At 37.5% G+C, this 12,897-nt stretch overlaps 1 protein-coding gene across 3 annotated transcripts in view; it reads left to right on the forward strand.

Annotated features, from left to right (window-relative positions):
• The window catches only part of GTF2A1 (general transcription factor IIA, 1, 19/37kDa), a 44,876-nt gene extending 33,332 nt beyond the window's left edge, over positions 1 to 11,544 (forward strand). For 2 of the 3 annotated variants that reach the window (XM_005860139.2, XM_005860140.2), the window contains exons 8-9: positions 809 to 898; positions 7,301 to 11,544. In XM_005860139.2, coding sequence (XP_005860201.1) covers positions 809 to 898; positions 7,301 to 7,408 — 198 coding nt within the window. In that variant the 3' untranslated portion in view covers positions 7,409 to 11,544. Of the gene's footprint in view, positions 1 to 808; positions 899 to 1,669; positions 1,877 to 7,300 lie in introns of those variants that run through there. The other variant, XM_014534683.1, reaches the window with a different exon arrangement.
• The last annotated feature ends 1,353 nt before the right edge of the window (positions 11,545 to 12,897 follow it).

The raw sequence follows: 12,897 nt of genomic DNA on the forward strand, positions 1-12,897 counted from the left end.
TGATCTTCTTGGTCTTTAATTCTTTTTGTTTGAGTCCCAACACCGCCCCCCCCCCCCCCCCACACACACACACTCACTCACTTTAAATCTAATGGTTTAATTAATTATACTCTAAGCCTTCGAGGTCACAATGGTAGATATGCTTATTTGTGTTTAAAATCCTAGTCCCTAATGTTAAGACAAACCAGACTGCTAGCCTATTTTATAGTGCTTTTCCCCTGCAATTTCACCATTGTTTTTTCTTTTTAAACCTAAGAAAGAAGATCCATGTCTAGACATATATATTTTTTTTAATATTTTTATTTCTGAGAAGAAGGGAGAGGGAGAGAGAGATAGAAACATCAATGATGAGAGAGAATCATTGATCGGTTGCCTTCTGCACGCCCCACACTTGGGATCGAGCCTGAAACCTGGGCATGTGCCCTGACTGGGGAATTGAACCGTGACCTCCTGGTTCATAGGTTGATGCTCAACCACTGAACCAATGCATCCAGGCCATGTCTAGACATATTAAACAGCTATTACAGAGAATTATCTTGAAAGAATAAAGAAAATAAATCATTTTAGATTATATTAGTAAGTTATAGCTTAACTATTTTAATTATTGTATTTAATTTCTTGCTGGAATTTTAGTAGCATTGGTTAAGTCAACGCAGCCAATTAACAATATGTTAGTGATATACATACGTGTCTGTCAGGCCCTTAGTTCTCAAAGCACATCATGGTTATTGTGTTTATTTTCATTGAAAATAAAGGGCCCTTTGCTAATAATGCATGAAGTATGAAAAAATAAACTTTTTATTTGTAGGAGCCCCTCAATAGTGAAGATGATGTGAGTGATGAAGAAGGACAGGAACTCTTTGATACCGAAAATGTGGTTGTATGCCAGTATGATAAGGTAAGAATTTTATCATCAGATTTCTGACATTTTTTTCTGTTGTGATTACTTCCCTAAACCATCCTTTCTGCCTTGTTCAAATATTTGGGCAGCTGATTGATGCCTTTTATGTTCAGTATAAACAATGTGAATGAATGAAAACATTGTTATAGTTTAGTAGAAAATAGACCGAGAAATTAATTTGTGTAGCTTTATATTTTAAAAATAAGTTAGGAATGAAATCTTGGAGAGATTTGTTAAATCCCAACTTGTTAACAAAGTAAACAGAACTACTTTTGAATTGTCCTTTAACATGAACAATAGCTCAGTGGGATAATTCTATTTTTTTATTTAGTCTAAATTACCTCAAAACTAAAAGGTTTTAATTAAATCTCTGCAACTTTTTTTATTACTAAGGAAAGAACTAGGGTAATAAGACTAATAACTAATAAACATATACCTTCCTATTGAAAATTACTTTAAAAGTTATTTAACTCTGCTTATGAATTTTGGTATCATTAAGGAATTTTTAAATTAGGTTCTGTGAGAACTGGCTCTTGACTCCTGTTTACTTAATTTAAAAAGGGTGCTATTTTCCAAGTATTTTTGTTATAGTTATTGGCATTATTGTTGAGATTTTTGTTATTTATTAAACATTTAATTTGGAATAAAATTTGTTTTCTGACTACAGTAATTAAATTTATAATAAATCTATAAATTATATTGCATTTATAACTTAATTATTAAAATATCCATACTACCAGTCTATAGATCCAATGACATTTTCCACAGGTACAGAACAGACAAACCTAAAATTGGTATGAACCACAAAAGACCCTTCAACCAAAGTAAATTTGAGAAAGAACAACAAAGCTTCAGTCATCATGCTCCCTGAATTCAAACTGTATTACACAGCTATAGTAATCAAAACAGTATGGTATTGGAATAAAAACAGACACATAGATAAATGGAACAGAAAAGAGAGACCAGAAATGAACCCATGCATATTTGTTAGGACAAAATACCCAAGAATACAAAATGGGTAAATGCCAATCTCTTTAATAAATGGTATTGGGAAAACCTACCACTATCATACCATATACAAAAATCAACTTAAAATGAATGAAAGGCTTGATTAAAACCTAAAACTGCTAAAAATTCCTAGATGGTAAGCTCCTTAACATCAGTTTGGTTTTTGTATTTGACAACAAAAGCAAAACTAATCAAGTGGGCCTACATCAAACTGAAAAGCTGCTGCACAGCAGAGGAAACAATCAATAAAATGAAAAGGCAGCCTACTGAAAGGGAGAAAATATTTGCAAATCACATATCTGATAAGGAGTTAATATCCTAAATGCATAAAGGACTCATACAACTCAATAGCAAAAAATACAGTCTGGTTTAAAAATGGGGAGATCTGAATAGATAGTTTCCAAAGAAGGTATACGAATGGCCAATCCATAACTGAATAGGTCCTCAACATAACTAATCATCAGGGAAATACAAATCAAAACCACAGTGAGCTATTAACATTACCTATTAGAATGGCTGTTATAAAAAAAAAAAAAGGAAGTAACAAGTGTTGGCAAGGATGTGGAGAAAAGGGAACCTTTGTGCACTGTTGGTGGAAATGTAAGTTGGTACAGCTGCTATAGTAAACAGTATGCATGTTTTTCAAAAAATTAAAAATAGAACTACCATATAATCTTACAATTTCACTTCTGAGTATTTTTTCAAAGGAAACAAAAGCATTAACTGGAAAAGATGTATGACACCCATGTTCATTGCAACATTTTTTTTTTAAATACAATTTTTTAATTGATTTCAGAGAAGAAGGGAGAGGGAGAGAGGGAAACATCAATGATGAGAGATAATCATTGATCAGCTGCCTCCTGCACACTTCCACACGGGATCAAGCTGCAGCTGGGGCATGTGCCCTGATGGGAATCAAACCATGGTCTCTTGGTTCATAGGTCAATGCTCAACCACTGAGTCATGTGGGGCTGGGCTCATTGCAACATTTTATCCAAGCCATGGAAACAATGTAAGTGTCCATCAATAGATAAATGGATAAAGAAATAATGATTGATATATATATATGTATGTATGTGTGTATATATATATATATACACACACACACACACACACACACACACAGACACACACTAGAGTCCCAGTGCATGAATTTGTGCACCAGTGGGGTTCCTCGGCCTGGCCTGAGGGATCGGGCCGAAACTGGCTCTCCAACAATCCCCCAAGCGATCCCAGATTGTGAGAGGGTGCAGGCCAGGCTGAGGGAGTCCCTTGGTGCACTAATGGGGCCCGGGGAGGAATGCGGGAGGGCTCCAGGGCATGTCTGGCCCTGTCTCAGCCAGACCCCAATAGCACGCTAACCTACCAGTCGGAGTGTCTGCTCCCTGGTGGTCAGCGCACGTCATTGCGACTGGTCAACCGGTCAACTGTCTGCCCCCTGATGGTCCGTGAACATCATAGTGAGCAGTTGAGCGGCATCAGCATATCATTAGCATATTACACTTTGGTTGAATGGCCTACTGGAAGACCAGACACTTAGCATATTAGGCTTTTATATAGGACAGTGGTCGGCAAACTCATTAGTCAACAGAGCCAAATATCAACAGTACAACGATTGAAATTTCTTTTGAGAGCCAAATTTTTTAAACTTAAACTATATAGGTAGGTACATTGTTATTAACTTAATTAGGGAACTCCTAAGCTGGCCTTTACTAAAAATGTCCTCACTCTGATTGAGGTACGTTCGCTGAGGTCGACCCCTTCCAACTCTCCCATCCACACTCGTTTTGTATACTTGTTTCATCTATTTCCTTTCCGAAAACCGACTTCTGCACATGGGCCACGAAGTTTCAATCACACTGTATGTGTGCGCCCGCTCGTGGTATTTTGTGGAAGAGCCACACTCAAGGAGCCAAAGAGCTGCATGTGGCTCGCGAGCTGCGGTTTGCTGACCACTGATATAGGAAAACAATAATACATATAATCTATACTAATACAAGGGTAATATGCAAATTAACCGTCACTCCACGACAGATGGCTGAGCCCATAGCCACAAAGATGGCGGCACCAGCCGGAGCCACGGAGCGGGTGGGAGGCTTGGCTTCCTTTGTGAGTGAGGTTCCCTGTCTGGGGGTTCCAAATCCGCCGTTGGTTCCTTTCACCGCTGATTCCCCTCCTCGCAGGTATCCTCCACGCAAAAGCAGTTCCATGCAAATATGTCATGTCCTAATGGGTGAATCCTAAACTGAATGAGTGGCACACCTGGGCAACCTAACTCTCGTTAGAAAAAGGACCTGGGAGGAGGGATTTAGGAATCACGAAGCCATCGTGACCTGCTCGGTCTCTGGAACTGCTGTCAAACACAGGCAGTCTGTGACCCTCCCAAACACCACCTGAGCTATACCTGAAAACCAAGGTATTTTCAAGGATAAGGGGTCAAGGGACCAAAGCAAGCAGAACAGCCAACTCAACCAGAGACGCAGGAGCTTAAGTTAATGCATAGAAATGTCCTGGCTACTGATGCTCTCCCACAGACGTGGTGCCCACACCCAGCTGGGGGGAGGGGGTGTGGAATTTAAGGCCACCGGCAGGAGGGAAAGTTGAGGCATGCCTAAGGATTTTTTGTACGTGTCCCAGAGTTGAGAAGCAGAGTCAGAATCAAGAAGCAAAGTCTTACCTCAGCGCTGGGGTGTTTAAAAGTATCTAAAAATAGCAGTTCCATCACCGAGTCCACCGCCATGTTTGCTGCTAACGGGAGGCGCATGGAGGACTTCCGGGGCAGCCCTATAACCTCGGCGGCGACAGCGGCTCTGGAGAGGAAGAGATTGCAGCACTTCAGTGTCCGAAGTGCTAGCGCCGCAAACCTTGGCCTATCTGGAAGTCGGTGCTGCCGGAAGTCTCTGGCCCTGCCTTCTCCAGTGTGGCAGAGAAAGGCTGAGAGAGGAGATGCGGGTACAGTGGCTCCAGTGGTCCAAATCCTGTCATTGTCTTGCATTACCTAGCCTCGGCGCCCTCCAGGGCAGCCTCAGTGCCAGTGCAGAGGAGGTGGTGGTGAGGGTGGTGAGGAGAATGCTTCTGACTCTGGATACCCAGTGAAACTGCCGTCAAGAGCCTTTCTGGGGCTGGCAGGAAAATGAGTGAAGAATAATGTCTCAAAACGAAGAGGTTGGTTTTTTTTTCTCATTAGCAAAATGTGAATATTACCTAACCCACAGACTTTGCGAAAATTAATTGAAATAAAATTCCAGAAATTGTGTAACGGCCGGGGTGAAGTGGATAGGTTGGTTGAGCATGAGTGTGGTCCTGTGCATGGAAAGTTTGCAGGTTCGATTCCAGGTCAGGGCACATAGCTGGCACATACCTGGGTTTCAAGTTGGATCCCTGGTTGGGGCTCCTAAGGAAGGCAACTGAAGGGATGTTTCTTACATTGATGTTTCTCTCTATCCCTCTCCTTCCCACTCTAAAAATCAATGGAAAAATGAACTAATGCCATATCTACACACATGGATAATCTGAAAAAAGAAATAAAGTGGGGGGCTCTAACCGGTTTGGCTCAGTGGATAGAGCATCGGCTTGCAGACTGAAGGCTCACAGATTCGATTCCGGTCAAGGGCATATACCTTGGTTGCAGGAGGCAGCTGATTGATGTTTCTCTCTCATCGATGTTTCTAACTCTCCCTTTCCCTTCCTCTCCGTGAAAAGAATCAATAAGATACATGTAGAAACAAAAAACAGGGTAAAAGAGGTTGAATATATACTGTATAATTTAAAGCGTGTAAAATAATATAACTTTTTAGGGGCATATGTGTTATCTGTACTAATAAAAGGGTAATATGCTAATTAGACTGGACATCCATCTGGACATCCTTCCGGACAAAGTCACGGTGGTGGGGGCTGAGGCAGAGGCCATTAGGGGCGACCAGGCCGGCAGGATAGGGCAGTTAGGGGCGACCAGGCTGGCAGCGGAGGGCAGTTAGGGGCAATCAGGCTGGCAGGCAGAGGCAGTTAGGGGTGATCAGACAGGCAGGGGAGCAGTTAGGGGTGATCCAGCTGGCAGGGGAGCAGTTAGGGGTGATCCAGCTGGCAGGGGAGCAGTTAGGGGTGATCCAGCTGGCAGGGGAGCAGTTAGGGGTGATCCAGCTGGCAGGGGAGCAGTTAGGGGTGATCCAGCTGGCAGGGGAGCAGTTAGGGGTGATCCAGCTGGCAGGGGAGCAGTTAGGGGTGATCCAGCTGGCAGGGGAGCAGTTAGGGGTGATCCAGCTGGCAGGGGAGCAGTTAGGGGTGATAAGGCCGGCAGACAGAGATGCTTAGGGGGTGATCAGGCAGGCAGGCAGAGAGGTTAGGGGCATCAGGCAGGCAGGCAGAGTTGTTAGGGGCGATCAGGCAGGAAGGTGAGCGGTTAGGAGCCAGCGGTCCCAGATTGCGAGAGGGGTCCCGGATTGGAGAGGGTACAGGCCGGGCTGTGGGACCCCTCCCGTGCACGAATTTCATGCACCAGGCCTCTAGTGGAATAATATTCAGCCATAAAAAAGAATGAAATCTTGCCCTTGCCAGTTTTCTCAGTGGTTAGAGCACCCGCCTGCAGACCAAAGGGGTCATGGGTTCGATGCTGGTCAAGGGCACATACCTCTGTTTCAGATTAAATCCCCAGCCCACTATGGGTGTGTGTGGGAGGCAACCAATCGATGTGTTTCTCACAAATCAATGTTTCTCTTTCTGTCTCTTCCCTTCCCTTCCACTCTCTCTAAAAATCAATGGAAAAAATATCCTCAAAAAAAAAAAAAAAAGAAAAGAAAGAAATCTTGCCATTTGTGACAACATGAATGGACCTTGGGGTATCATGCTAAATGAAGTCAGTCAGACAGAGAAGGACAAATATCAGTTAATCTCATTTATATGTGCAATCTTTTAAAACAAACTGAACTAATAGTTACAGAGGACAGAATGATGATTGCCAGAAGTGAGGGGTGGGGGATGGGTGAAGGTGGTCAAAAGGTACAAACTCCCAGTTATAAAATAAGTAAGTCAAGGGATATAATGTACAGCACAGTGCCTATGGCTAATATTACTGTAATGTATATTTGAAAGTTGCTAAGAGAGTATATTTTAAAAATTTTCATCACAAGAAAAAAAAGTTGTAACTGTGGGTGATGAATGTTAAATAGACTTAATTGTGGTGATTATTTCTCTCTATAAAAATATTGGATCATTATGTTTGTTGTACACCTGAAATAAATAGAATGGTACATGTCAATTATATCTCAATTAAAAAAAACAATTTGAAAATGCAGTAATGTACAAGACGAAGGTTTTTTGGTGTGTGAATGGGCTTTTTTTGTTGTTTTCTCTGTTGATTGTATCTCTTACATTCTTTTTTATTTGTTTATTTAGATACACAGAAGTAAAAACAAATGGAAATTTCATCTCAAGGATGGCATTATGAATCTTAATGGAAGAGATTATATATTTTCCAAAGCCATTGGAGATGCAGAATGGTGAAGAATTGGTTCTTTTCTTTTATAAATAAAATGAAAGAAACTTTACAAAAATTTAAAGTGACAGTTTGAAACTTGGGACATACTCCAACCAAAACTTAACTTCTGCATGTCAGACAAAGTGCAGTAGAAGCAAAGCTACTGGAACAAAGAGACCTTGACAACATAGACACTACTTCTAACTGGCAAGCCATGGAACTGTAGCACCTGGGGTTGTTGGGGAAGGGGGCATTGGGGTTTTGTGTAGGAAAACCCTAATTGTCAATTTTAAATACAGGTACCTGCCACTGGTAATTAGCATGTAAAGCTTTGTCTATATTCCTTCCTCTACCTTGGGTTCAATCAGAAAATACTTGTTAGAATGAACTAAAGAAACTTCCCTTTTGATAGATTGAAATGAAACTGCTTATTGTATGTGGTTATATTTGGTAAAAATTGCGTGTGCGCTTTTTACAAGAGGGCAAGAATTATGGTGTTGAATTTTAATTGACTTGTGTAAGGAAACAATTTAGAACTCTCATAATAGGTCTTCAATATTTTTACTTGCTCTTCTCCCTCAGTGATATATACCTCTTCCTTCCCTGCTTTATGAAACATCTGTTTAAGAGTTAAAGGAAGTAATCAATGACCACAGTTCGGAGACAAAATTTGACCCAGGAATGGCTACTTATTTTAATTAGGTTTTCACACTCATTAAACTAGAGTCTTGTCTAAGCAGAATTAAAATGCCAACTTCAATTTCCTTACAAAAATGTTTGTTTCTTTTAGCCTCATACCTTAAAAAGAAACCCTAAAGCAGTTCCTTAGAAATAAGGTTTTATTCCACAAAGGTACCATTTAGCTGAAATTATATACACGAGAATACAGATTTTTTTTTCCAGTTGGGCTGAAGTGCATGTTTATGTGGGTGTTTAGTCTTTAAGCTAAACATACATTCAGATAACATTCAGTGCATTGACTCAAGTGTTGGGCAGGTGGTGAGGACCTGGGTTTTTATTAAACAATTTAATAATTATAAAAGTTTCTTGTCTTTACTAGTAAAGAATTATAAAACTATTATTTTAATTGAACAGATTTTTTAAAATTTAACTTTGTAATTTGAGGGGCAGTTTTGGGGTTAAAGGGGGTGGGCCACTAAGTACATATTTACCTCTTTGATTTGGTGGCCCTTCCAGGCCATTGATAATATTAAAATACATGGGCTTTAGTTTGCACATCGGGAAGAAAGCATATAAATTTGACTTATATTGAAAATAATAGAAACTGAATATGTATATTAAGAATGCATAGCTCTAATTCTGTAAGGGGCTCTAAAATACAATATGGCAGTGCTGTGTTCAGTGTGCACTAGTTGCCTGGGAGAACTGTAGGAACACTTGTCTTCACCTTGGTTCTTACAGCTAATTCTTTTCATGGTTTATCTGGACAGAATTCGAATGTGTTTAAGTTACTTTTGTATATTGATTTTTAAAAAGTCTTCCATTTTTATCTTTTATTTGCCTTTGTGTTTCCAGAAGTAAAATAGAAACACTTTAAAGTACATTGCAAAGAAAAACTGTGAGCTTATTATATATTGCTTTTTCTTTTTTCTTTTTTTAACACAAATCTTTAAAATTCTCAAAAAGGCTAATCTTTTTTTTTTTTCTGCCTACTTCCCACCCCACATACCAACTTGGTCCCTTTAACTTATGTTCTGAACTTTGATATAAATGGTGGTTTCTGGCATGCTAGTAGTTAGGTTTATTAGATGCCATAACTGGTAATACGGTTTTTATTTTTGCTATGTTAATTTAGTTTTTTGGAGGGGAGATTTGTTTACCCCATTACTCTCAAAGCACACATAGGTTTGTTTTATTGAGATTGAGAGAAGAGAAGGGAGGGGGTGGAATCACAGAAGTCCTGTTGTTCAGTTGTCTTTCAGTATAGTTGATAGTAGATTGATATTTACCCAATGAAGAGTCAATGACCTGAACTACCTATGAAAGTTTAGCAGTGCTGCAGTGTTGATCGAAACCTTTTGGCTATCTAGTAGTTATTATGCTACTGGACCTTGTATTATTATATGATATTCAGCTCATGTTTTAGGCCCTCTATGTAGGCAAGCATTCGATATTCATAGTAGAATTGGATACTGGCCTGTTTTTATAATGTTATTTTCAAACATGAAAAACCACTGCTTTCAGAGTGATTCACTCGGGTTATTTTGAAGCAGGAATTAACTATTTGTAGTTGCACCTGTGTATTGCATATTAATTATGGCACACTTGGCAAATGCTTTTTTTTTTTACCTGTGAAAATCCTGTAAGCCAGTCCAACAACACTGCATACCAAATTGTGCTCTTATGTATTACTGCATTGTGTTTCTTTTTAATCAAATAGCATGTTTTAGTTTTATTATAGTGGCTTGCTATAAGAATGCCACTTGCTTATCTTTTATTGTACTTGAATTCTTAATCATGTTTTTAACATTGTATTTAACAAATCATTTCATTAAGTTCTATAAAAATGTCATTCCTTTGAAAAGGCAAGGATTCCCACTTCAGAATTTTAAAATGAAAATGTTTATTCAAAGAGGGAAAATTGTTCAGACTTGGTTTTATGAAAACAGATAAAGCTTTCAGAAGAGGAATTGTTTAGATTTGCACTGAAGGTTATGGCACCTTTTATTAAAACAAGATTAACATTAATCAACATTGGGAAGGAAAATTTACACAAAATTACTTGATAAAGTGTGGAAATGTGTGCCTTTCAATATAAGTACTCTTTTTTTGGTGGTCATTGGGATAATCAGACCACATGCATGCCTGATAGCACAGTTAATTTCTGTGGAGAGCCACATTTTGCTAAAACAACTCTTTAATGTGCAATTAGTTTCTAGAGTAAAATGTCTGTTATATGAGGGGGATCTTTATATTGGGCTTTTATATTTTTTTAAATGTTCACATTTCTGTTAATTAAATGCCATCATAATACCACATTTATATTGCCTCTCTTAAAATCAAAGCCACCTTGATGTTATTCTAGGAATACATCAAGATTTGAGAAGTGTGTATAGTAATTAAAATGTGTTTTTGAAGAGCATATTCTAATAGATTCTGGTTTTAGACATCAAGAACATAAAAATATAATAGCTTTTGTATAAAGATTTTCTTTTGCTATAGTGAAAATCAAGGATTTGGTTTTCTTATTTTTTCTGCTTTTTATGGAGGAATGAAAGGGTTGTCTCCTCTAAGACTAATTTTTGATTATCTTATAGCAATAATGTCACCATTCTTTTCAGAAGGTAAATATGCCTTGTGTAGGAAAACAGAAATAATTTCCTCTCGGGAGCTCCCCTTACAACTTAACATTTTCTTCCACTTAGAAAGTTCCTATTTTTTTCAGATTATTTCATCTTGAACTTTTTTGAGATTTTGTGCAATGTAATATTTTATTGATCCATCTTTGTACATTTTCATTTTATTTCATTTGTCTGTCTTCCACCTGTCTGAATCAGCTATTCAGATTTTGAATTCATTGGTTAAAAAATAGTTGCTTTTATATAGGTCCTCATGAGTTTATGTTAAATAGTTTTGCATTTTAATCTATTATGCTATGGAAATTATTCTGAAGTTTATATTCCCCTTTTAAGCCTGCCTTAGTCTATTTTTTGTCATTTTTTATAGTTTAAGGAAGAACACACAAACTTAATATTTTTGTTTATTTTGAGGAACAAAAGAAAACTTTTTTCCTTTTTTAAAGGAAGAACTCATTGAGTTATTAAGTAACTACTAACTATTAGTAAGTTACTATTTACCTAGTTAATAACTATTTCTGTCAAGGTTCCTTAAATCAGTCCAGTATGCGTCAGGGCTACAATTTGGGGGAGGGACTAATCCTTTTTGCTGTTCTGAGCTACTGTTGTCAACTGCTGTTGTACATACTGTTATGTGTAAGGGCGTAAATATATTTATTATGTTTGTATAATTCATCTGTACAATTGCAGATCAAGGTTGCTCTTCTGTGATATACGGGATATTATGTTTTAAAGAACATCTTGGAATACAATTAGAGAACTTAGTATTTTGATGTACTAAGACCTATTTTAAGTTTAATATTTTACCTTTGCAAAACTTTAATTAAAGATGTTATTTAAAGTAATGTTGCTTGCTTTGCTTACTCTAGTGCATAACATTATATAGATAACTGAATAAAAATTATACAGTTTAGAAAGGAAAACGCTTTACATTGTTAATGAAAGTTAAGTTCCATTTATCTAAAAAGGGTATCATTATGTTCTATACCTTTAAAATTAAGTAGGATGGGATATCATTCTGAATTATTAAGCTGAATTACAAATTCTAATAGCTTTGAAAAAGATAGTTGTATTTCCCAGCACACAGGAATTTAAATTGGGCTAAATCCATACCAACAAATTGTTACTAAAACTGATGTAATTAACATATTGTATTAAATGAGTATTTCTACTCCAAAGAATAGATACTTAGGATACAATTATTTCAGAATATACTTGTTTTTTAATCCATCTGTTTAGCTAAATCTTTTACTCTTAATTCAGTTTGTAAATAATTGCATAATAGAATCAGATTTCTAAGGTCTATATTATATATTGAATATATTTTGTGTTATATTTGAAGCTATTAAATCATTAGCAGGCATTTTAATTCTATAGTTAATTCAACTGAAACATTAAGAAGCTTGTCTTTTTGTAATTTTTTATCCTGTTATGGACTACTTTATCTAGGAAACATGCAAATTTTAACCATTAAAAGCAATCATAATAAAGGTATTTTATTGCCAGAAAATCTTGTAATTTTGCAGTTTAATACAGGCTCCTACGTTGATGATCTTAACCTTTTTGGCCTCAGTTTTTCTGTCTATAATGTATATGGTTTTGAGGATTAAGTGAGGTAATACGTGTATAGCTCTTAGAATGGATTTTGACATACTTAAGTATTCAGATGTCACAATTCAGTTATTTACTTAATTTCATAATTATATTTGCATAATTTAAAATGACTAGTAGTGTTGAAAAAAAACATTTAAGTGGTCAAAAATAGCAAAAGAGAATGTGGTCTGACTAAGAAGGGGCAGTGAAAGATTTGGTTACAACCCAACTAAGCCTGGGAGATTGAGTTAAGTTAGCAAAGCAGCTCATCTGGCTGCAGCAGTACAGGAGAGGGGTCATGAAACAGTGAGAAGGCTCTAGGCCAGTGGTTCTCAACCTTCCTAATGCCGCGACCCTTTAATATAGTTCCTCATGTGGTGGTGACCCCCAACCATAAAATTATTTTCATTGCTACTTCATAACTAATTTTGCTACTGTTATGAATTATAATGTAAATAACTGATATGCAGGATGTATTTTCATTGTTACAAATTGAACATAATTAAAGCATAATTAAAACATAATCACAAAAACAATATGTAATTATATATGTGTTTTCTGATGATGGTCTTCGACCCCTGTGAAAGGGTCGTTCGACCCCCAAA

The sequence above is a fragment of the Myotis brandtii genome, unplaced genomic scaffold, assembly GCF_000412655.1.
Source record: "Myotis brandtii unplaced genomic scaffold, ASM41265v1 scaffold132, whole genome shotgun sequence".
Classification (NCBI taxonomy): Eukaryota; Metazoa; Chordata; class Mammalia; order Chiroptera; family Vespertilionidae; genus Myotis; species Myotis brandtii.